This window comes from Ipomoea nil, unplaced genomic scaffold, assembly GCF_001879475.1.
Source record: "Ipomoea nil cultivar Tokyo-kokei standard unplaced genomic scaffold, Asagao_1.1 scaffold1936, whole genome shotgun sequence".
In the NCBI taxonomy this organism is placed as follows: Eukaryota; Viridiplantae; Streptophyta; class Magnoliopsida; order Solanales; family Convolvulaceae; genus Ipomoea; species Ipomoea nil.
Window position 1 is genome coordinate 2,519,279 of NW_017618364.1, and position 26,762 is coordinate 2,546,040.

The window sequence follows — 26,762 nt, forward strand, 5'->3', positions numbered from 1 at the left end:
TAGACTCAAACTGACTCAAATAGAATAAAATTGGGGACTACTTGATTTTTCAAAAATACATTCGGCTCATCAAAATTTACAATTTATTCCTAACAAGTACATTATTTTATATAATGTACATTCGATACAAAAATAATGTACTTTTAATATATTAAAAATGTACATTCTTTTATGGTCCATACAACACTATGTGGAACATGGTCATCACAATAATTTACCATTTTCTTGCATTATAGACATGAATTCTATGTATTGGACCAGGGCTCACAGTGCACTGTGAACCCTAGTCCACGATATAACGATTGGAAAATTCTTAGATAGAGCAATTGGACTTTATTAAAAATCTTAATTTTATGAAAACAAAGTATTTAGTAGTTTATAAGAAATGCAAAATTATATATTGATTTTTAATTATTTTAAAATTAAAATAATAACAATGGTTAACAAATAAAAAATTTGTTACATTTTATAATTTTGAAACTTAAAATTAAATTTATGATCAAAATTAAATAACATAAGCATCTGCATTCAAAAAAAAATAACATAAGCATCTAAAGTAGTATAAGCAAAAATGATATATTTAAATAACATAAAAAAAAAATGTACCGTTCGTGATTTGATTAGTTGGCGTATTAAATGGTATATCCTCGATGCGAATTATTCGATTTTGAATGTTGTTATCAATAACGGTGTCAACCTCCTTAGACAAAATAGTTGTTTTGGTTGTAAATTTTCATTTTCTGAAATGAGTATTTAAAAATGTGTAAGAAATAGAAAGGTAGATAATGATAACAAAAGTGTATCAATCTTAAACAACAATCGGTAAAAAAAAAAAAAAAAAAAAAAACAGTTAAGAAATTTGAACTTGTTATTTCTAAATTATAACACAAAAAAAAAAAAGAAAGAAAAGAACTATACTATTTATTTAATACAAATATATAGTATGCTACATAATTTAATTGGTATTTAATTATAAAATTGTATTAAGAATACCAAATAAAAAAAACATTAGGTGAATTATTTGTTTACAATTCATTGCAAAATTGGATGTAATAAAAAAAATACACATACACACACACCTCTCTCTCTCTCTCTCCCTATATATATATCTATATATCTATATATATATATATATATATATATATATATATATATATATATATATATATATATGAGCTGCAAAAAACTAATAATAATTGAAAGCCCAACATTTTTGAACAAAATATATTAATAATTAAGAGCCCAAAGTTAATAATAGTTGAGACCCCAAATGCCTGAAAGTCCAAGTATATATTTTTCGAAAATCAACAAACCAAAGTATATTAAATTTCCAGAATGTCCAAACGGGCAGTACAAGAAATAGAACGAGGAATACAATCAACATAATCATTCTCCCTTCCCCTAAATCATCAGCAATTATACTGTGGACCGCGTTGCACATGCACCACGGTAAAAAATAACATCATTTTTTTGAGTAAAGAAATAGCGCGCCGTTACAGTTAATGGAGCGCGCATACTGGTGTCTTAATTACCAACAAAAACTACAGTACTGTATCTAAATTGACACTGTCTCACGTATTATTTTTGTATTATCAAGTGAAACTACAATTGAAATGAAATGAAACTGTAGTTGTGTTGAAATGAAATGCAGCGTATACAAAATGAAACTGAACAACAATTTCATATATTTGAGTGTATATTACCCAGCGAAATTGTAGTTATATTGAAATGAAATTGCAGGGTATATAAAATGAAATTGAATAACATTTCACAATTTTGAGTGTATATTATGCAATGAAGCTATAGTTATATCGAAATGATCATGTAGTTGTGTTTTAATGAAACTATAGTGTATACAAAATAAAATTAAATAACATTTTCACATATTTGAGTGTATAAATATCGAATGAAACTGTAGTTATATCGAAATAAAACTGTAGTTGTGTTGAACCGAAACTGCAGTGTATACAAAATGAAATTGAATAACATAGTTACTTTTTGCGGAACGGCGCGGAACAATGTGAAACGAGTACTGTTTCTTTTCATTAAACAAAACAACTTCGTTTTGAAGTTCGCTGCATAATCAATTATGTACCGCGGTGCACAATATAATTTGCCGTGAATCATCTAAAGACTTCTTAGCAATTACGTGGGCTAACATATTTGCATCCCGTTTAACAAAATTTAAGGAAACCCAAATCAATTGTTCTAACAAAAAACGAATGTCCTAAATAAGTAAACTAAAAGGCGTATTATCCGACCTCCACAAACCGCGATTGTTACTAGTTGCGCGTTTCGACCACCACACGACAATGACGTCGTTTTTTTAAAAACGCGCATCCCACTTTAAAAAAAAAATTCAGTTTCGATTCCCCTCAACAGCATTATGTTGTTCATTCATTCTGGAATTTTAGTTCATAGATTCTGGATTTTTAGTTCATCGATTCTGGATTTTTAGTTCATCGATTCTTGAATTTTAGTTCATCGATTTTGAAATTTTAATTCATCGATTCTTGAATTTTAGTTCATTCATTTTGAAATTTTAGTTCATAGATTCTGGATATATAATTTAAATTATGCACAATATAATGTTGTTGCTGGAATCGAAACTGATTTTTTTTTTTTTTTTTTTTTGAAATGAGATCCGTATGCACCATACATAATACATACGGATGCACATCATAATTTGCCCGACTCCACCCCTTTCGCTTTAACCAACTCAATGCCTCTCGAACCCTACGACTTTTGCTTCACGAACGGAAAATAAACCATAAACTGTGTGCATACCAACCCCCATCACGATACCACCATCATCCCGCACAACGACCCACACTAATTAACCCCATTCGTTTGTTTACAAAATCCATAGCAGTATCCATGGATGGGGCCAAAGGGGGGCAGGGGTCAGCTGACCCCCTCACCCCACCCCCATCTCATATATAATTCTTGTATGTATATATGTATATATAGTATATGTTTGAGTATTAATATAAAAAAACCATTGAATGTTAATAAGAAATGAGTTAGATTTGTTGGTAGAGCATGTGTTTGGTTATAATAATAAAGTTTAGGGGTTCAAATCCTTTGGTGTTAATATAGTTTTACAGTTTTTTTGGCTCTTTCCATATGGCTTCAACATAGTCATGTTTTATTTATTTTTTTTTTTGAATGCTACTGACTCTATTACAATGTAGTATCTGTTCATATAGTCACGTTTTAATAGTTTTTTTTTTTAATATTTAACACACACACATATGTATATATATAACATTATTTTATATTAATAATGAGATGTTTAATTTAATTATAATGAGTTTTTTAATCAAATTATTTTATCAAATTAATTATGTTTCATATTTTGTTATGAACATTTTTATAAAGTTTCGATGTGTTTTATTTTTCGCCCATATCCAATAATATTTAGACCTATATTTCTGAGGTAATTTATTATTTTTAAATATCTCCGTCCCTTGCAGCATCCACATTAATTTTCCAGTAGCCATGCATGGGAGGACTCCACCGAATATTAGGGACAACAAGGGCGGGCAGCCGGGCACGTGACGTACCATTTCAGCTTGGGCAGCACACGAGTTCCGAACATATTGCAAAGATTGAGCCCAATGGTTATATTGTGCACCAAGGTCCAAAGTGCACTGTGGACCCTGGTGTCAATCGACTCCACATAATCCAAAAGTCCAAGTATATATATATATATATATATATATATATATATAAATTTGACATTGAAGATCAGGCGAGAAGAATAAGAGGCTGCAAGATAGCAAGAAGACGAGTACCGGTGAAAGTTGATCGGAATTAAGGGAGCAATGAAGTTGAGAAATTGGGATTGAAGGAAGAAGAGAGCAATGAAGTTGAGAAATTAAGATTGAAGACTTCAGAAGGCATCCAAAAAATTCATAGAAAAATCTATGATCAACTTGATGGTAATACTCAGAGCATCTTTATTGACATTGCTTGTTTCTTTATTTGACTGAACAAAAATGATATTGTTCAAGATTTTGGTGTTCAATTTGAAACTGGAATAAGAACTTTGATAGAGAGATGCTTGTTAACAATACATAGAAGTGAAGCTCCAGATGCACCCTTCAGTGTGGGAGATGGCAATAGAAATTATTCGAAATGAATCCCCTCATGATCACTACAACTCTTATGCACACTACAACTCACTTTCCTCTTCTCTGATCGTTGCTCCATCATGGTATCAGAGCCACGGGCCAGTTATGCTGCTGTGGTAACCGGAGCTGGAGAGTCCAGTGAAGGAACGCCTGTCGCTCAACCTCCCGGCAACGGTTCTCCGGCGATTGATCCTCGGCGAAGTCAGAGCAACAGAGAAGACATAGACAACCCTCTGTACTTGAATAGCAACGAGAGTTCTAATGCCGTCCTTGTTAGCCCACCCCTTTCCGGCAGCGCAAACTACGTGACCTGGAGCATCTCAATGCGAGTCGCACTTGAGGTGAAGAATAAATGGGGAATCGTAGACGGAAGCATCCTAGCCCCAGACAGATCGCACAGCCAGTACGCAGCATGGAGGCGCTGCAATCTGATGATCTGTTCGTGGATTTGCAGATCAGTCCATCCATCCATGGTGCAGAGCATCGTCTACATGGATGACGCCAAAGAGGTGTGGAACGATCTGAGGAAGAGATTCGCTCAGCGAGATGCTCTCCGTATCTCCATTTTGCAAGGCGAGATTTATGCTTTGAAACAGGGAAGTTTCACAGTGAATGAGTATTACACCAAATGCAGAGCGCTTTGGGAGCAGATGAATGAGCTGAGACCTATCCCGATATGCAAATGTCTTCCACGAGGCTCCTGTGATCTCCTTGCCGAGATCAAAAGTGAACGGGAAGTTGATCGCATCATCAGATTCCTCCAAGGTCTGAATGACGAATTTAACTCTCTTAAATCTAACGTGTTAGTCCTTGATCCTTTGCCAGATATTCATAGAGTGTTTGTGATGGCCGAGAAATCTGAGAGGCAAATGAACCTTGTTCACATGACTGGCCTAGAGGTCAGCCATGCCAATGCAACGCAATCTGATCCGGTTCCTAGTGAAGAAACCATTGCTGCCGTTAACTACTCCAATGGCAGGAAGTACATGAACAACAATACACACACCAGGTCGAAATGTACGTATTGTGGTATGAATGGCCATATGGTTGAAAAGTGCTATAAGAAGCACGGCTATCCCCCGGTTGGGTGCCCGGTTTCAAGTCAAAAGCCAGGCAACAAATGGCAGCAGCTTCCACAAGCAACGATGGTAACTTCTCCCCTGAGCAAATCCAAAAACTAATTCCTATGTTGCAGAATCAAGCTGGACAGAGCCTTCCTTCTACCACTGCTGCCATAACACTCACACCTACCTTCAAGGAGGATTCTCACAATGAACGTAACTACTCAATTAATACTCATATTAATTCTGTTAGTTTGGAATCTTCTGCCTGGCTACTGGATTCGGGAGCTACTGACCACATAGCATGCTCCATAAATATGTTCAATGATTATCACTCAGTAAAAGGGGCAGTAGTAAATCTGCCAAATGGAAAGCATATTCCAGTACAACACATTGGGAATATAAGATTGAATGATGACTTATGGCTGAGAAATGTTTTGCATATTCCAGAATTTCAGTTCAATATTCTATCTGTTGCTAAGTTGCTTCGAGATTCATCTTATACTCTAGTCTTTACTGCTGATCAGTGCTCTGATACCATGATGGAGCAACGATCAGAGAAGAGGAAAGTGAGTTGTAGTGCGCATAAGGAAGAATGTGGAAAACTGTTATTGAAAAGCTTATCTCTGGAAAGGAAAGATACAGAATATAAGCAAAGGGAAAAAGGCGCCAAGGCCGTTACAATCGTTACAACAGAAAACGAAGGAGAAAAAGACTTGGCTACCCCTGTTGAATATCTATTAAAACAAAGTAGATTTATGAACCCAGATGATGTCTATGACGTGATAAAAGGCAAAAAGGTAAAATATTTCTTTTCTAATTAATTATTCATGTCAATTCATTTGTTTACTCAGTTTTGTATTTAAAAAATTATGATGTCTTATTTTTCTATAAAATGGTTATTTATTTATTTATTCAAAATTAGGATACAGGAGCAATTGAAGGGATGTATGTAGATTCTAATATGTTAAAGAATAAGTCTTTCAGTACTAAAGTACTCTCAAGAATGAAAAATTTACGAATCCTCAAATTGGATGATGTGCATCTCAAAGGATCTTTTAAGCATTTACCCAAGGAGCTTAGATGGTTTTGGTGGCAGAATTGTCCTTTGCAAAAGATACCTTCTGATTTTCACCATGAAAAACTTAAAGTGTTTCACTTGCAAGGTAGCAATATCAGAAGTGTTCAACTCAAAATGCAGGTTTGGATGTCAAATGCTTCTTTTAAAATTACATATTCCCTAGGAACTTAGACTATAACATTATAAAATTAAATGATTAAAACCCTTTTGTCTTGATTTCAACAGCATTTCAAAAGCTTGAGGATCTTAAACCTTGGTGATTGTGAACGACTTAAAGAAACACCGAATTTTACTGGGGCAGAAAATCTTGAGATACTGTCGTTTAAGTACTGTAAAAATTTGGTCGAGTTGCCCTCATCAATTGGATGCTTGGAGAGTCTTACTGAGTTAGATTTATCATTCTGCCAGAAGCTAAAGATGCTTCCGAATAGCATTTGCCAGTTGAAATCACTTAAATTTTTATATCTAAATGATTGCTCAAGCCTTGAAAAAATTCCTTGGGAGTTGGGAAAATTAGGGCAACTAAGGAAATTACTTGTTCACAATACTAGCATCTCACATTTACCAATTTCTTTGGGACATTTGAGGAATCTCAAGATCCTATATGTGGGACCACCAAAATCAAATCCTCAATATTTTGACAATATTTCTCATATTGATAGCTTTTTTCCACATACGGTTAGAGATTTACGTTCCTTGGAAGCTTTTTATATAACTTACCTCCAGAGCATTCCCTTCAGCCGCCTTTGCAGTTTTTCCAGATTGGAAATCCTTGAATTGGAGGAATGCCCTAATCTTAATGAACTTGTACAACTTCCTCCTAGTTTGCTCAAACTCTCTGCAAAAAACTTGTCCCTCATTGAGAAAAATAGATATATCAACTTTGAAAAGACTCAAGGAGCTGTATATTCCCAATTGCAAGAGTTTGATTGAGCTTCCAGGCCTGGAGAGTCTTAATTCCATACATAGACTTGACATAACAAATTGCAGTGCTTTGACTATTCCTTTGACTGAAAGCTGCTACCAGGTTAGTTCTTTCCTTCTGATCCATCTTGATTTCGATCTCTCTCAAATTTGGTGTTATTAGATGGTCATCATGCTCTTTATATTGTTTTATTTATTACATTATAATGCATGTAGGCATATTCAAAAGATGGTGATGTCGAGATTTGGCTTCAAATGGTCGGATCTTTTTTGTATTGCACTATACCATCACTATTGAGGCGTAAGTTCTTTGATATCATCCATGGGGGATTTGATCCTAATTACACTTGTGAAGCTCATATCATTGTCAGAAGCAGAACAACTGGTGCTTTGATTGTAAAGAAAGCCAAGCATGTAGATTGTAGGTGTTTAGAGCATCGCCACCCGTTAACACTTCACTTTAGATTGGAGGATGATATTGTGATCAACACGTCTGAAAGATTTCATTTTAGGGTCCGAATAAAGGTTGGGGAAGAAGTGGAGGTGTATGCAGTGTTCCAACCTTTGAAGATATTTAGCTTGTGTGTATTACATAGAAACATAGATGGTGAAGTGCGCTTCTTTCCATGCCCAAAGGGGTTCGTGGAATTTGTTGAACTAGCAATAGATGATGCCACAGAGAGAGACCATCCCTTGGCCTCTAAGGAAGAGGTTGGAAGTTCCAGGGAGAAAGGCCTCTAAGGTACGCTAACTGTTAGAAACATTTTAAGTGGTTATTTGTGGTCCAAATTAAATATTAGTAAGTCGATCTACTTCTAGATTTGAGTTCTTCAAAGTGAAACCAAGAAATCGATATATTATATGCTCAAAACATATAATGGGTAGATATTAAAGCATCAAAAGGTGCTTTGGGTTTAAGCACTTCTCGGCCATGAACTTCTAAGTGTATATCATCTAAGTGTCACCTTTGGACTTACTATTTTGGAATATGTAATGCTTGTCTTTGTCATTATAGGGGTACACGACTCCCCTAGAGATGACTCAAATTTTGCTGGGGGCTTTCAAGAAATACGAGGTGGAACGGCTCTATCAAAATGATACAACAGGTGTTATTGAGATGGAGGAGTCAGATCCAGTCTCTACTATAGTCGAAGAAGATATGGTTCACCCCCTTCAAAGTGATAGCACTGTTGGAGTTAGGAATTTAATGCGTAAACTAACTATAAAGGAGGTTGATGTTTCTTCTGACGACGATTCTGAGCCTCATTTACCTGCAAAGGTAATGATCTAAAGTATCTTTTATTTCAAGAATAAAACGCTATGTATGGTAGTATATTTATGTTAGTTCCATTTCTTATTTGAGGATTATATTGATAACTTGTATGGTACAAACTTTTTCATTTAAATTTGATAATTATTTCAACAGAAATCTTATAACAATGAGGGTAGGTTGCCGGAAAAGCCAGAAAGAATTGATAATCATGAAGTTCTGGAGTTATTTTTTACTCCAAAGAAATTTGAAGGGCTAATCGTGGTTAAGCTTGGAGAAGGCATTGAGGTTACAGGTACTGGGATGTACTCACTCAATCCGGGAGAAATGATACAAGATGATGTAAGTGTTTTTTTTCTTTGTTTTAATTTTTATTTAACCAGTTTTGTGTTAGACTGACTTAAGTGCATTGAGATGTATAAAACTGTGTTGTGTTGTTCTACCAATATGAAGCCAATTTTGAGGATTGGAAATTTGAGACAGTTAGCTGGGTACCTCAACAGGGTAACGGGGTTGATTGTGGAGCTTTTGTTATGCTCTTCATGGAAATGGCTGATCAACTAACAAAGCATACTGAATTCAACATTGATATGGAGAGGAGACGAATAGCGCTGGAACTTTTATATCATCCTAGGAATGCTAGACTGTCTTTGGTGTTGGAAAATTTATAAAGAGATTAATAATGTTCATGAATTCTATCCTTAAGTGGTTGTACTTCCTAACCACCATTTTGAACATCTTTAACTAGGTGATCCGGCTGCATGCATTAGCATAGCAAGTGGCAAAGCATTACGGCTACCTGTAAGAAAATAGTAAAGGGAATTGAACATACATTTTCTCATCTCTTAGCGTTTGCCTTAGCTTTTGGCAAGTTTTCTCATGTTATAAGTCTATTGCACTATAAACCCTGATCCAATACACAAAATTTAACTTTATAATATACAGAATTCATGTTTAAAATGTACAAAATTTATGTTCATAAATTCTGTACATTATAAAGCAGAAAATGATAAACATACCATCATTCAAAATGCAGAATGGTGTGCTCAACAAACTACTAAACACTCCAACTATAGAGCGATTTCCCAAGTTACAACAATTAATACCTTCTACTACTGGCCAAACACCTTATACTCAGATGACATGTAATGACTTCTTTTATGTGGGAGGTCATGAAATCAAACCTCAATGAAAGCGTTATGCTTCATTAGATTGAGGAAATATGTTTAAACATATACTAAATAGAGTCAGTAGCATTCAAAAAAAAATATCATCTACTACTAAATGACTTTTATCATTTACTGATAGGGCAGAATTTTCTACATGAAAAAATGTAAAGAAATCATCTATATAATTCTCATGGCAATGTATAACACCTAATATTTAGACAAAGGAGAAAATTAAGATTTGCATACTATAAAATGAAAATCTAATACTACTATTAGACTCATAATCTACATAAATATTTGATTATGATATATTAAAATGTATTAAAATTGGAATACAACACATCATTCATAAAATCAATTTTCATATATAAAACTAATCTCATTCTCCAATATTTAAAATTGCTATTTAAACACAAAATATTATTTAAAAAACTCGTAACATCAATAACTAATATATTATGTACAATTGAAATTTATACAAATACATATATACACACACACACACACACAAATAAATAAATAAATAAATAAATAAATAAATAAATATATATATATATATATATATATATATATATATATATATATATATATATATATATATATATATATATATATATAGATTTTGGATCCAGTGAGATCACCCCAATCAGTGAGATCATGAGAGCCTATCTCATTCATTGATAAAATTTCAATGGATGGATAGGATTAAAAGTAAACAACAATTAAATAAGGATAGATTTGAAAGACAAAGGATGAAAGAACAATTGTATTTTGGTTTTTAATTTTGGTTATATTTAAAATTGAATCTTTACCATAATATTAGGGACCCTATCAATGGTAATAACTAATTATATTTTGTACCTTTGTAATTTTAAATTATGGAGAATTTTACGGTGGTGTGTGTGGGGGTGTGGAATGGTGTGTGCGTTTTACTGGACTAAGAGTTGTTCACCATGGCGTGATGGTTTTTTTCAAGAAATTATGCGTTTGGTGTGTGTGTTTCGTGTTACGGGCGTGTGCATAACCTATACAAAAGAAAATAACTATACGATTATAATTTGGATTTCGACGTTTGAATTTCAAGTAAATAATCAGTGCATGGTAGCTATAGTATTGTGCTTGTTTTTTGTTTTTTGTTTTTTTTTAAATGTGGGGAATTTTATGGTGGTGTGTGCGTGGGTGTGGTATGGCGTGTGGGTTTTTCTGGACTAGGAGCTATTCCCCATGGCGTGCTAGTTATTTCCCCAATATTATGCGTTTGGTGTGTGCGTTATTTGTTACGGGCGTGTGCGTAATGTATCCAAAAGAAAACAACTATACGAATATAATTTGGGTTTCGCCATTTGAATTTCAAGTAGATAATCAATGCATAGTAGCTTTAGTATTGTGCTTGTCTTTTTTTTTTTTTTTTTTTTTTTTTAATTGTGGGGAAGTTTACGGTGGTGTGTGCGTGGGTGTGGAATGACGTATGCGTTTTTCTATAATAGGAGCTGTAACCATGGCGTGCTGTTTTTTTTTTTTTCATAAAATTATGCGTTTTGGCATGTGCGTTACGTGATACGGGCGTGTGCGTTTTGGTTTGTGCGTTACTGGTTTTGGGCGCGTGCGAAACGTATCTAAAAGAAAACAAAAATATTCGAATCTAAGTTGGGTATCGGCGTTTGAATTTCGAGTAGATAATTAGTGCGTAATAAATATAGTATTGTGCCTGTTGTGTGTGTGTGTTTTTTTTTTTTTTTTTTTTTTTTATATTGTGGAGAATTTTACGGTGGTGTGTGCGTGACTGTGGAATGGTGTGTGCAATTTTCTGCAACAGGAGGTGTACACCATGGCAAAATATAAAACGCACACACCATTCCACACCCACGCATACACCACCATAAAATTCACCATAATTTATATATATATATATATATATATATATATATATATATATATATATATATATATATATATATATATATATATATATATATATATATAGGTTCTGGTGCGGTTGGCAGCCACATGTGTGGTTGTGGGGTTAAATCTGAGCCATTGATTTTGCTTAAATCAAAGTCCAGGATTTCCAAAATAAAAAAAAAATGCGGTGACAATTTAGTAATTTTTGTATCTAAGTCAAATTTAAGGTGCATGAGTTTTGTGCTTAAGGTGCGTGGGTTTTGTGCTTAATGTGCGTGCATTTGTGCTTAAGGTGCGTGAGTTTTTGTGCTTAATATGAGTAGTTGTTAAAACATAAAGTGCGTGGATTTTGTGCTTAAGGTGCGTGATATTTGTGCTTAAAGTGCGTGAGTTTTGTGCTTAATGTGAGTAGTTGGTAAAACTTAAAGTGCGTGGATTTTGTGCTTATGGTGCGTAAGATTTGTGCTGAAGGTGTTTGAGTTTTGTGCTTGCGTGAGTTTGTGCTTAATGTGAGCCATTTTAAAATCTTAGGTGCGTGGATTTTGTGCTTAATGTGCTTTGTTCTGTGCTTAAGGTGCGTGGTTTATGGACTTAAGGTGAGTGATTTGTGTTCTTAAGGTGCGTGGTGATTTGTGTATTTAAAGTGTGATATTTTAATGCTTAAAGTGCGTCCAAACGCATAACCGCACGGGAAACCATTCCCGCACCTGAACCCTTCCATATATATAATGCATGCGGTTCAAATGCAGATGATGTGCTCAGGCATGAACGTGGAGTTAGATGAGAGCCATTAATCTTGCTAAGATCAAGGTCCAGGATTAACAAAGATTAAAGAAAACGCGATAGCAATATGACCTTTTTGCATCTAACTCAAATTTAAGATGTGTGGTTTTCCTTACATTTATATAAATTACTAGTATTTTTTATGCGCGATGCACAAAAAATAGGTGCCCAATATTAATACATTATATTAAAATTTTAAATTTATTTAGATTTTAGATATTTAAATTATTCTAAATAATAATAATAATGTAAATCATTTTTATAAATTTGATATTTATATTTTAGGTAATAATTAACATATAACTCAAATATATAATGTGTATATATTATTATTAATGAAGAAGATAAGAAAATATATGGTGGATGCATGTGCATGGTAACAATAGTGGAAAAGATAATGGAAGTTATAACGGTAGGGGTATGTTTGTCCAAAATATTTTAAAGTACAACCTTTTATAGCATAATGTACAAAAAAACTTAACGGAAAAAACGGACATAATTGAGGGGTATAACTTTCATTCATACTTATTATGATTTTAGATTAGATTAGATATGGTTCTGATCATTTTAAAAAAAAAAGGGTAGCATTTTCGTAATTATCATTAACTTTACTATGCAAAGTTGAACACTTAAATATGTAATCTTTAACAACTTGGTAAATTTTATAAAATCAATGAAAAAGCTAAATTTTAAATCTAAATTGTAAATGCTAGATGCTAAGCAGTAAAAAGTGAAACACTAAACAAAATAAAACAAAAAACGCAGTCATAAACTCAAAAATCGAAACCCTAAGTGCAATGTACTTTCGCATTTTTGCAAGTGCAATCTTTTATTACTAAATGTGTAAAATGTTAATACTAAATGTGTAAAATATTAGTACTAAATGTACAAACGTGGAAATTAAAATTATGAAAATTGCATATTTGGTGTTCAAGAATCAAGTTTGCATAGTAAAATTGATGATAATAACGAAAATACCACCACATATTTTTTAAAAAAATCAGATATGGTTCATCCAATTTTTCTAGATGTAAGGTTAAGATTTGTTTTTAGTTTTCTCTTAAAGACGTACTTGTTCTCATATGATCTAAATCTGGGCCGTTGATCTAATCTAGATCAACGGCTCAAATCAAGTAAATTTTTTTTTTTTAAATGCGCTTCCTGTCAACATGCATGCAAATGATCAACTGTCTCTGTCTCAAACTGATGCACCTTAAGATATAAAACTACGCACCTTAAGTTATAAAACAACGCAACGTAAGATATAAAACAACGCACCTTAAGTTTAAACTGATGCACCTAAACACTTAGGTTAGCACGCTTAAAACCTCAAGGCCCTAGCTACTGATAAAATGTGTCCATGTTTCCTTTCCAACATACTATTCTGGTATGGAGTATGGACACAAGAAGTTTGGTGTATTATTCCATTTTCTTGAAAGAATTCTGTCATAGCAAACTCTCCCCCAATATTTGTTTGGGTGCATTTTACCACCCTTTCAAATTTAGTAACAACCAAAGCACAGAAAGTCTGCACTAATTGTCTCACTTTATCATTACTTTTCATTACGCAACATAATGGCATGGCCTTCACCATCAGTGAATACTGTTCGGCAACAGGGAGCTTCGACGTCGATCCCGCAACTAGTCACCGACGATAGCAATCCGACTACCTCTATTACGATCACTCTGGCAACTTTCAATCATCTTGATCAAACCAGTCCATATTTCTTACATCCCAATAAAAATCCTGCAACAGAGCTTGTTTCCACCTTGCTTGATAATTCCAATTATCATCCCTGGGCGAGAGCCATGGAGATGGAACTACGGTAAAAAAAAAAACTTAGTTTTGTAAAAGGATCAATCTCTATGCCTAGTAAAGATGATCCTGGTATGTTCTATGGAAGCGATACAATGATATAATGCTTTCTTGGATCATTCGTTTAGTTTCTCCGGTTATTGGACGCAGTATTCTCTGGATAAACACCGCATGAGGAATTTGGCTGGATTTGAAGAAAATGTTTAGTAACAAGATGTTTTCAAAATTGCTGAAATTTAGGGGGAGATATATCAGACTAAACAAGATAACAGCTCTGATACCACATCAAGAAACTATATAGTTGCAAACAAAGATGAATGCATACATCAAAGAATGAAGAGAAATACTATTTTGTATTCAACGAGTGAAAAAAAATCCAAAAAACAACTTTGTTGCAGAAAGAGGAAATATATGCAGAGAAGAGAGGGGAGAATAGAAGTGCGCGTGAATCAACTATAATTTGTTACAAGCAGTTGAATTAATAGTAGTTAGATAGCCGAGTTGGCCTGGGCTGGCTTACACTGCCTCCTTCTTCTTCTGACAATATAGATGTCAATCCATGGCATTGGCTTACTGAAGCTGTTTTTATTGCACCTAATGGAATCCATAGGCCTATCATCATAGTAGTCCATTTTTTTAAAAAAATTAAGTTCAACTTGTTTTTCTAACAAGTATACATGGGTTGGGTTCTCGCTTGTTTCAACCTAGACCAACAAGAGCAGTGTAATTATATATAGACCTTAGAACTCTCATGTACTCATCATTATATTATACAACTGGCCATGAAACTTTCAAAAACACAGAAAAATCTCAATCATTACAACCAACTAACGAATTGAAACCAAAATAAATTAAAGCTTACAATTTTTAGCTGGAAGGGTGGCCTCAATTAAGAGTCAAGAATGAGCTTCAACTCTCATAGCCAAAAACTCGAAAATAAAAATGTTTTTAGCTAGAATGCCCCTGCAACCAGAAATGGAGACCAATGAGAAATCTAGTTGGTTATGTGATCATCCCCCAATTAAGCTATGACACCACAGTGAAAACCAAGTAAGCTGCAGTTAAGGTTAATTAGAAATATCGAGTGACAAGTATAACTAACAGGATAGGGGTGACGATATGATGAAGAAGAAAATCTAAAGAGTTTTATTACATGTACACTCAAATTCTACTCCTTAACTTTTATTCAAATGATAGATTATTTTCATCATATGTCTACCTAAAAAATTTGAGTATGAAAGTAGAATTTGAAAGTAAAACTTTAGAGTCCGTATAAAACCCTAGTGAAAGACCAGAACAGTGGTCAACAGCCAAGGAGTGATTGAGGTTCGGAAGGAAGAAAAGTCGGTCAGACCAAACAAGGTAACAGCTCTGATACCAATAAAGAAACTAAACAGTTGCAAACAAAGATGAATGTAGAAATCAAAGAATGAAGATAAATAATATTTTGTATTCAATGATTGAAAAAATCCAAAAAAACAACTTTGCTATACAAAGAGGAAATATATGCAAAAAAGATAGGGGAGAAAAGAGGTGCGCGGTAATCAACTATAATTTGTTACAAGCAGTTGAATTAACATAGTAGTTAGCTATCTGAGTTGGCTTGGGCTGGCTTGTATTGCCTTCTTCTTCTGACAGTATAGATGTCAATCCATGGCATTAGCTTACTGAAGTTGTCTTTGTTGCACCTAATGGAATCCACAAGCCTATCATCACAGTAGCCCTATTTTTTAAAGATTTTTATTTTGATTGAGGAAAAAATGTTGATCATCAGCTAGGACTTTATTTTGATTTACACAGCATTATATTGCACCAAACACGTAAATTCATTTATAAATTAAAGAAAATATTGAAGCAGGTAAATATGTAGTTTGCACTTAAGAGATAAATTATATTAAAAATATTTTATTATGCGACAAGTTAAACCGGCAAAATATTATATTATTAATAATTAAACTCGTAATTTATTAGTACAAAAATCATACTTCACATAATTTGTCACTTTTTCAAGGCAGCGTAACTTTACTTTTTGTACACATACATTAATGTTACATACTAAATTACCAATAAAATAGTGCACATTTAGCAATCTTACGTTGAAATGTTGGAGCAAATTCCTATGAATTTGGCCGTGTTTGGAAGGAACTTTCCTATGTTGACTTTAAAATGCCAAAGTAACCACTAAGGCACTAACTTGATTAGTCTTTTCCTTTATGCGTTTTTGTTCTTGGGTAGAGATTGTTTTCTCCTACTAACGATTTTTTACAGCATGGATAAGGGTCAAATATATCAATCAACTTTTATGAAAAAAACACAATTAAGCCATCAAACTTTTAAAAGCTACAAATAAACAATTGAACTAGAAAAAATGAATTAATCCTTTTTTATACACTATAACAGGTTAACAACAGATTATAGTTGATCGGAATGCCCACCAAATTTTTGAATGCTAACTCATCTATTTATTGCTATTTTGGATTATTATTGTTGTTATTGTTGCAGTGCTGTAATACGGTTCCCTAGATGAAGAAGAGCAAGGAAGACTAGAAATTCATGAAAGAAGTTTGATGTATTATTCCCTTTTACTAAAACAATTTCGTCATAGAAAACTCTCTCCCATTATTTGCTCTGATGCATTTTACAGCTTTATCAAATTGAGTAACAACCAAAGCACAGAAAGCATGCACTAACTGTCTCACTGCATCTTTAATTTTCATATGGTATCAGAGCTTCATTGCGCAACATAATGGCATGGCCTTCACCATTCGTTAACACTGTCTGGCAGCAGGGAGCTTTGACGTCGATCTGGCAACTAATCGTTAGCGATAGCAATCCGACTATCACCACTACAATCGCTCCGGTAGCTTTCAATCCTCTTGATCAAACCAGTCCATATTTCTTACATCCCAATGAAAGTATTGCAACAGAGCTTGTTTCCACCTTGCTTGATGATTCCAATTATCATCCCTAGACAAGAGCCATGGAGATGACACTACGGTAAAAAAAAAACTGAGTTTTGTAAATGGATCAATCTCTATGCCTAGTAAATATGATCTTAGGTATCTTCTATGGGAGCGATGCAATGATATGGTGCTTTCTTGGATCATTCGTTTAGTTTCTCCGACTATTGGACACAGTATTTTCTGGATAAACCCCACAGAAAGAGTTTGGCTGGATTTGAAGAAAAGGTTTAGTAAGCAAGATGTCTTCAGAATTGCTGAAATTCAAAAGGAGATATATCAGACCAAACAAGGTAACACCTCTGATACCATATCAAGAAAATGAGGGTCATAATAACATCTTTATTGTTCATATCCCCTAAAGAAGGCATGAAATTAGCCATCAATATTGCCATAAAAGTGACACTACCATGCTTCGAAAACTAGTCAAATGAACCTGACATAGGATTGTTCAAATCCAATGCCATTTTTATAGCAACTCCCAATACCATCCATGAAGCAGCATTAAGAGCGAAAAACTTGGATGTCAACTATAACTTTCTTCTACGGAATCCTCGGACTGTAACAATAGCCATTGCTAACGAGCATAATAAAGAAGTTGCTATATATATCAAGAAACTAAACAGTTGCAAACAAAGATGAATGCCGACATCAAAGAAGTAAGAGAAATAGTATTTTGTATTCAATGAGTGAAAAATCCAAAAAACAACTTTGCTGTACAAAGAGGAAATATATGCAGAGAAGAGAGATGACAAAAGAAGCGCGTGGGAAGCAACCATAGTTTATTACAAGAAGTTGAATTAACAGAGTAGTTAGCTAGCTGAGTTGGCTTTGGGCTGGCTTGTACTGCCTTCTTTTTTTAACACCCCCTCACAAGCCGGAGTGTACATGCAATTTTAACCCAACTTGGAGACAAAGCTATTGAAGGACTGAGGAGCATGAGGCTTAGTAAACACATCTATAAGTTGGTTGTCAGTGGTGACATGTAGAAGCCTTAACACTTTGTTCTGCAACTTCCCCCCCTCACATGATGGCAGTCGATTTCTATATGTTTGGTTCTCTCAAGAAATATTGGGTTTTTTGTTATTGCTATCGCACACTTGCTATAAGAAAACAACATAGCTGGAATGTCTACACCAACCTCTAAGACATTGAGTAGGTAGACTAACCATTGTATCTCACAGGCAGCAGTTGCAAGAGCTTTGTACTTAGCTTCAGAAGATGACCTTGAGACAGTTGCTTGCTTTTTAGACTTCCAGGAGATCACGGCCGTGTCTAGGAATATGCAAAACTTGTTATAGATTTCCTAGAGTATGGACATGCAGCCCAATCAGAATAAGTGAATCCTTTAAGTTGGAGATAAGACTTAGCTGAGAAAAATAGTCTTTGGCCTGGAGTTTCCTTAATATACCTTAACACTCTGTGAGAAGCTTGTAGATGTAAATCTGTAGGATTGTCAAGGTACTATGACAATTGTTGAGTGGCATAGTTGATGTTTGTCCTTGTAATAGTTAGATATAATAATTTGCCAATTAGCCTTCTGTATTGGATAACATCTTTCAGTGTAGTGCCATGTTCTTTGTTGAGTATGACAGATGGAACCATTGGTATTTTGGTAGGTTTACACTGCAAAAAACCTACACTATCAAGAAATTCCAAGGTATATTTTCTTTGATTCGTGTGAATTCCTTTAGAGTTTCTAGCAATCTCTAGCCCTAAGAAAAATTTAAGAGGACCCAAGTCTTTAATCTTGAAGAGAATGTGTAGATGAGTTTTAATATGTTGTATCTGTGTTTCATCAGGACTAGCCAATACAATGTCATCAACGTATACTAAGAGAGCAATGAATTGATTCCCTGTACCCCTAGTAAACAAGGAAGTGTCAAGACGTGCTTGTTTAAATCTCATGTTCAGTAGTTCTTCTGTGAACTTGGAATTCCATTGCCTACTAGCTTGCTTCAATCTATATAAGGATTTAATAAGCCTGCAAACTTGTCTAGTTTTTTGTGGAACGAAGCCCAGTGGTAATGTCATATAAACTTCCTCATGTAAATCCCCATATAGAAAAGCATTATTCACATCTAGCTGATGGAGATGCCACCCTTTAGCTGTTGCAACATCAAGTAACACTCGAATGGTAGTCATTTTAGCCATTGGACTAAAAGTATCCAAATAGTCCAACCCAGGAGTTTGAGTACACCCTTTTGCCACTAACCTGACTTTGTACATCTCAATCGAATCACCTACCTAGTATTTTATCTTGTATACCCACTTACAACCAATATGATATTTTAAGGATGGTAATTCAGTGAGCCCCCAAGTCTGATTTGCCTACAAAGCATCAATCTCAGCTGCTATAGCTTGTTTCCAACAATCATGTTGAATAGCCTCATTGTAAGATTTAGGCTCTTGGGGTTGCCATGATATTTACAACAAAAGCTAGATAACTAGATGATAATTTGTCATAGGACAAAACTGCAAATAGGCTATGAGGTGAAGTGTTAGGAATAAAGTGTAATAGTTTTGATGAGCCAAATTTGTATTTTTAGAACTCCCCTATTTTATTTTGAGTCTAGTTGTCTATTAGTCTAAGTCCCAAGTCAAGCCATAAGACCTACGTTATTCTTAGCAAAATATACTTATCCAGAATGTTACTATTTGAGAATTATTTACCTTGGAAAACACCAAGGGAACAAACGGTGAAGTGGATAAGGGACAAGGTTGCTAAAGTTAGAGGGTTTATAAGTTCAAAACTTAATCTCTATATTTTTTAGAAGGAGACAAAGCTAAGGTATGAAGGGGATGACGAAGGGACTGATAGAGGAAGCCCAAGAAGCAGACTCAGATTAATTTATGAATCAATCTAAAATGCTATTAAAGTCATTCTGGGAATAAAGATTAAATCCAGAAATATTAACCAATGAGTTAATATGGTGTAGTCATAAAAGTATGGGAGACATATGTCATGGGGCTTGTGTTTGAATTTCATTGGAAGCATATTTTTTGAAAGATGACACTTGTTGAGTGAGTGCATGCTACAATGTGGACACATATCTTGCTAAGTTGACTACAAGTTTGGAAGTTTGTGGACATGATAAGGAAGTTGCACGTGAATTCTTCTACGCATCGCATCTTCTTTCTCATTTAAATACTTTGCCATGTATCTCAAATCATTCTTAGCAGAAGAAAATTTCGGAGATACATTATTTCACTCAAGCAAGAATCAGCAGCAAATCTTTTAGAAGATTTCATCATTTTGAATATGTCAAGATAAGGAAATTATTTTTTGGAGAAGATTCAGCTGATGAGCCGACATATACGACTTTTGAAGATTTGTCAGGTGAGGATTTTCAAACTCACTGTAAGAAGCCCATCTCTTGCATTAAATCACCACAATGCAAGTTGGCAATAATGTGTAGCTGATCAAGATGAACGATCAAGATCAACTGATGCTACAACGATAATATAGCTTCTTCAGCTATATATACCAAGAAGACTTGAAGATACAAGCAGAGAGGACGAGGAAAATACATACAAAGAAAAAGAGCAAAGAGGCAATACACAAAGAGCAAAATTTCGAAAATATCTAGTCTGAGCTTTCACGAGATATTCTTCAAGTCATTAGAAGAGAAATTTGTTTTCTCTATTTCTTTTCTCTACTGTGTGTAGAAAGAGGGTTGAGTGTAGCTTTGTGCAAGACACTACCTTGTTGAGTGTAGCTTTGTGCGAGACACTCGTGGTTGCTGAGTGTAGCTGTGTGCGAGACGCTCGGTGGTGCTAAGTGTAGCTGGGTGCAAGACACTTAGTTGGTGTAGGAGTATAGCTTTGTGCAAGATACTCGGGAGTATAGCTTTGTGCGAGATACTCGGGATTGAGTGTAGCTGTGTGCAAAACACTCGGATCGGGAAGTGCTTGTGTAGCACTTGATTCACTATTTGTATCTGGGTGAACGCGATAGTGAATTTCCTCCTTGGAGTGAAAGGAGAAGAGTGGACTAGGAGGATTACACCACCTCTGAACCACTATAAATCGCCTCTCTCATTTACATACTGCTCTTATTTATCTTTGCATGCATACTAACCCATTTACTATTCATCTTATTTATTTATCTTATTGTTTGGGTTATGTGACCTTACAAGTACATGCAGACACTATTCCATTTGGATTCATTCATTGATTCACACGTGATATCACACACATATTGAGTGAACCATCTCTTTAAATATTCATTTGTTGTCTTGCATGTTGAATATTTGACTGAGCCATCTTATATTGTACGAAATTATTCATCTGGGTCTAGTAGCTTTCACGAATGCATGTGAGCATAAATTTGCATACTTATTATTTGAGCCATTACCAGCATATCCATCATATTGCATGTGATATATCTCTTTGATTTTACGTAACACTTGGTTGATATATTATTCCGCTGCACATCTAAATTACATATCTTGTTATTTAGAGTTGAAATTACCAAAGTGTGATTTAGTTGTGAAAAAGTTTAAAAAGTCTATTCACCCCCCCCCCCCACTCTAGACTTTTTACCACCCTATCGGGACCAACATGAAGTTCTTCTAGCAAGTCGTGATATGCTACTACATTCATAATCTTTTAAGTATGTAGGTGTAACCTTTTGTCTAACTGACCTCCTCACATGTTGGTGAGGTGACTACAATATTGTACTGGAGTCAGTTTGTTCCTGAGGCACCACAATGTGAGGGGGCTCCTCTTCCAACGTAGTCGTATATCCAGTAGGTAAAACAAGCTGAGAATCCTTTGATTTGTCAATTTCAACTTCATTATGCATAAATGGAAACAAATGCTCATAAAATACATCTCTAGACACAAGGAATTCTTTAGTGTGCATATCATAGAGTTTATAACCTTTTGTACCACTCGGATATCCAATGAAAATGCATTTCCTAGCTCTGGGAGAAAACTTGGTCTTATGCCCTCCATGCACTACGACATAGGCCAAACAACAAAAAAAAAAAAACATTAAGATGTTGGTACTGAGGAACCTTTCCAAATATGACTTGGTATGGTATTCTACTTTGGATGGCTGTAGAGGGGAGCCTGTTGATGAGATATACATCATGCAAGATACAATCACCCCAAAAACACCCAGGTAAGCAAGCTTGAAACCTCAAGGCCCTAGCTACTGATAGAATGTGTCCATGTTTCCTTTTCACCACACTATTCTGCTGTGGAGTATGGACACAAGAAGTTTGGTGTATTATTCCTTAGACTATTATCAACAGATACTTGCGCTTGGTAGCCACATGATCCAAAGAGTGTTGAGTTTCTAAGTTTGAATGAGCTAAGCAGTGCCTGGAAAAGCTCTTGACAGATGTTGAATTTAAGATTGTGCTTGAGGGGGGTTTGTAACACCCCCAAAATTTTGGCATAATTTAAGGCATTTTAAACTTAAGGAATACGATAAAGTCTAACATTAATATAAGAATAAAGCGGAAGCTAAACATAATAGTGGGGATGTTATGCCACATCTAAGCTAAGAACTTAGATGCACAGGCTACCAATCAACTAGTCATAATCCATAAATCACAACTGTATAACATAATGGCTGACATGCCGTCAAGCTAAAGTCTAATACTAACTAAAACTAAGAATCACAACTCCGTCTAGCGCGCTCTTGTATCTACAAGTCTGTACCTGAAAAACATATGGTGTAGCAACCGTTAGCGAAAATTGCTAAGTATCCCACTCAAACGCGTTGAGTACAATATATATAGATATAAGAAAATCATTTTGAGACTGGGAATACATAGATATAGTCTTAACAACTCTAGCTTTAAAATCAGGACATTGACTCATTGGAGGATACACTCACCAACGTAATCAAACTCATAACATACCATTAGAATTGACAGGATAAGACAACATTAAGACACAAGGACACAAACCATGACCACATTACACATTCCATGTTCCAACCTTATGCCAAGTTCCAACCTTATAACACCGCTCCATCCTTATATCAGTTCTAATCTGTACCTTCGAGACCACCCTATACACCAGTCTAACCTTATCCCTCCGGAGCCATGCTCGCCGCCTGCTTTTCCGCATGCTTTTCATAATCATAATCATAATTGCACCGCAGCGCAATAACATAAGCACACGCATTGCATCATCATGGGCACCGCAGTGCCATAACATAAGTACCGCAGTACATCATCATAAGCACCGCAGTGCATCATCCGCCAATCATTATGAGCACGCAGCTTAGTACCACCAATCTCATCACATTCATCACACATGGACATGAATCATAACATTTAAAGCTCAACAATGATATATTCAATGGATAAACAAGGAAAAGTACTCATACGTACAAGCTCACGACGACAAGTGACATCAAGATCATCATAAGACTCATAAGAAACATCATAGACTTTACTTTAATCCAACGAATGACAAAGTTGGACCACATACATGATTCAAGACTCGCAAATCCTATTACGGTACTTAGGACATCGTTCTAGACTTACAAAACATCAAAGAAGACACTTCGGTACTCGGGGATCGACCAAACGGACGCCACCGAACCACCGCGCACCACGTACCAGCGGGTGGTGCGGCGGGTGGACGACCACCCGCCAGAACAGTACCCCCGTACCAACGGGTGGTCAGGTGGGGGTTCGACCCCCCTACCGGCTACTCGCTGGTACATACACAATTGGCGAAATTTCCCCTTCGGGAATTAATCCAAAACACCCAAATTCAAGTCCAAACACCTCAAAACTCACATCAACAATAATAGGGACTTGAATACATGGAATAACTCATAGCATAACATTATTGAACCCTAAATACAAGCTTTAAACATGCATAAACACAAGAATATGCATATAATCACTAAAGAACATCAAGAACATCCAGAAATCACATTATAGCAAAGAAAATAGGTTTTGTAAGACATGGGTTACCTTTTAGCCTAATTAAACTTCCCACAACTCCTAAGATCCTTCTTCAAGGTCCTCCTCCACGTGATCTTTCCTAAGCTTGGTGATGGGGGAAAAGATCAAAACTCGGTAGCCTTCAGTGGTGGAAAAGATGAAGAACTCTCTTGGCTAGGTTTGAGGGGGAGAATTTCAAGTATGAGGGACTGAGAGATAGTGATAGCGTTCTAATGCTTTCCAATTTCTTTTAAATAGGTTTAGGATTCCTAATGCAAATCTGAAAAGTAAGCGGGCTCTCCTTATTTTATTTAAAAAGCCCAAGGTTGTATTTTAGATTAAAGGTCCACGGTCCAACATCATTAAGTCAAGGTCCAGCCCATGGATTATATCAATAAATTAAGGGATTTTGGCCAAATTAAATCCATTTAACTACTTTTAACGGGAATCATTAAACATAATGATGAGACAAATAAGAATTAATTAAACGATTGATTCGAGTTTGAGGATTAAATTTAGGGGGTGTTACAGGGTTTCTGTGGACGTTAATCGCTATATTTTGGCTTCCAAAGTTGGTTTTTCCACGAGAAGTTTAAGATTTTGGCTACCGGAGTTGGTTTTTCCACGAGAAGTTTAAGATAGAAAGGGTAAATGTAGATTCTAGGAAGGAAGCTGGAAAACTGAATATTTTAATGACTGAATTGGTAGCTTGTGGTAAGGTAGGTTATGAAGGTATGAAGGTTTTTTGATGGTCTTGAATTACTTGTATACTGGAAAGCTCAAAACTTGTGTCCCAAAAGTTTTGTTAAACAGTGAATAGGTTTGAAGACTATATACACGTTCATGTATTTACTGTGTTGAATGTACAGGAGAAAGGAGCTACTTATACAATACAAGCTAAGGTAGGAATTTAGCCACATAATTCAAACATTTAAATCTAAGGGCCTAGAGTGATTCTCTCACCCGCCACCTATTTCCTCTAATACTCCTCTCAAGCTGGAGCATAGATATCCAACATGTCCAACTTGTTACATATATATATATGAAAGCTGACTCCCACTTAGCCCTTTTGTGAAAACGTCAGCTAGCAGATCACCACTATGAATGTGCACAACATATATCAACCCTTGTTGTACTTTCTCTCAAATAAAATGACAATCAACCTCAATATGTTTGTTTGTGATATGTATAGTCGCATGATTGTCACACCATAACCTAATAGGTAACTTCACCACCACACGTACCTATTTTATAATATTATGCACCCAAATTATTTCACTAGTCACATGAGGCATAGCTCTATACTCGGGTTCTGAACTTGACCGAGCCACAACGTCTGCTTCTTACTCTTCTACGAGACTAAATTGCCTCCCACAATATCCTGTCATCGACCTCATGTTGCTAGGCGACCCAACCCAATTTGCATCGGAGAACGCCTCAACACTTGTGTGTCCATGATCAGCATAGAGGACTCCTTTCTCAGCGGTGGTTGAGGTAGAGGAAGTAGGTAGCTATGTAGGCAGCCACGATTTTGGTTATGTGGGTGGAGCTAACAGTGGATAATGCGGTGGAACCAGGTATGGTAGTGATGGTGTTGGAGGCTATGCTGTTGAGGGAGACCATGGTGCTGGGTACAAAAGTGGAGGCGATGAAAGAGGGTGAGTTGGTGGCCTAGTAGATATGGCCCGGGAGGAGAACATGGTGGTGGATATGGTGGTGGTGCTTTTGGTTGAGCACATGGTGGCGAATATGATGGAGGTGAAGGAGCAAGGGGAATATGACGCTCTTGATCTGGACAATGAGCTTCAGTTAGACCGAGGATTTTTTTTTTAATATTTTAATTAAATTATTTAAATTAAAAAATAGATTTTCTAAAGTTTAATTAATTTTTAAATTACAAAATATAAATTTTTATCAATTATCTAAGGTAACCTGTTAATTAATTTTATTGCATTAAAATGTGGAGTTAACACGTCTAATTTAAGTTTTTCTTAATTTAGGTGCTTAATTGCGTTTTGGGATTGACGGGTTCACACTAGGGGTGTATACGAATCGAATCGAGTCAAATATCTCATTATTCGATTCGAATTTGACTATATATTCGAATATTCGTATTCGTATTTGTTTAATATTCGAATCTCAAATTTGATTCGTATTCAATTCGACCAGTTTATTCGAATATATTCGATTCGACTCGAATATTCGAATTCGAATTCGAAATGGCTAACTTAATTTTTTACAAAATTTTCCAATAAATTAAGAAAAAATGTAATAAAAATTTATATTTAAATAGCGTAAAATATTATATTAATACACTAATCAAGAATCACATTAAAATAACAACAAAAAGTCAATCATCAAAGTCATGTATACCATTATCATTAACCTCCACATTAGCATCCAAGTCATATACATTATCCCCTTCAAGGCCTCCATCATTAACTTCATTAAAATCAACATAATTTATTTCATCATATTCTCTAACATAATCTCCTTGTTTTTGCTCATTTGAATTTGAAGATTGAATAACCAAGGAAGAATCTACTGCCCACAAATTCAATAATTTCTTTTTGAGTACTATAATAATATAAAATAAAAAATTTTCAAATTCAATTCACATAATCACAACTAGTAATTAGTTAAATAATAACAAAACATACTGTAACAATTACTAATTACTATCATATATATATATATATATATATATATATATATATATATATATATATATAACAAAACATAC

At 35.0% G+C, this 26,762-nt stretch overlaps 2 protein-coding genes across 2 annotated transcripts; both read left to right on the forward strand.

Moving 5' to 3' along the window:
- The first annotated feature begins 4,216 nt into the window (after positions 1–4,216).
- On the forward strand, positions 4,217–5,849 carry LOC109146696. The gene is made up of 3 exons (XM_019294347.1): positions 4,217–5,284; positions 5,332–5,766; positions 5,832–5,849. Exons 1-3 carry the CDS (start codon positions 4,217–4,219, stop codon positions 5,847–5,849), a joined length of 1,521 nt encoding a protein of 506 aa, XP_019149892.1.
- Positions 5,850–7,003: 1,154 nt separating this feature from the next.
- Positions 7,004–25,012, forward strand: LOC109146779. Its single transcript, XM_019294430.1, has 4 exons — positions 7,004–7,305; positions 7,419–7,608; positions 7,669–7,913; positions 24,899–25,012. Exons 1-4 carry the CDS (start codon positions 7,078–7,080, stop codon positions 24,923–24,925), a joined length of 690 nt encoding a protein of 229 aa, XP_019149975.1. The 5' UTR covers positions 7,004–7,077; the 3' UTR covers positions 24,926–25,012.
- Positions 25,013–26,762: the final 1,750 nt, after the last annotated feature.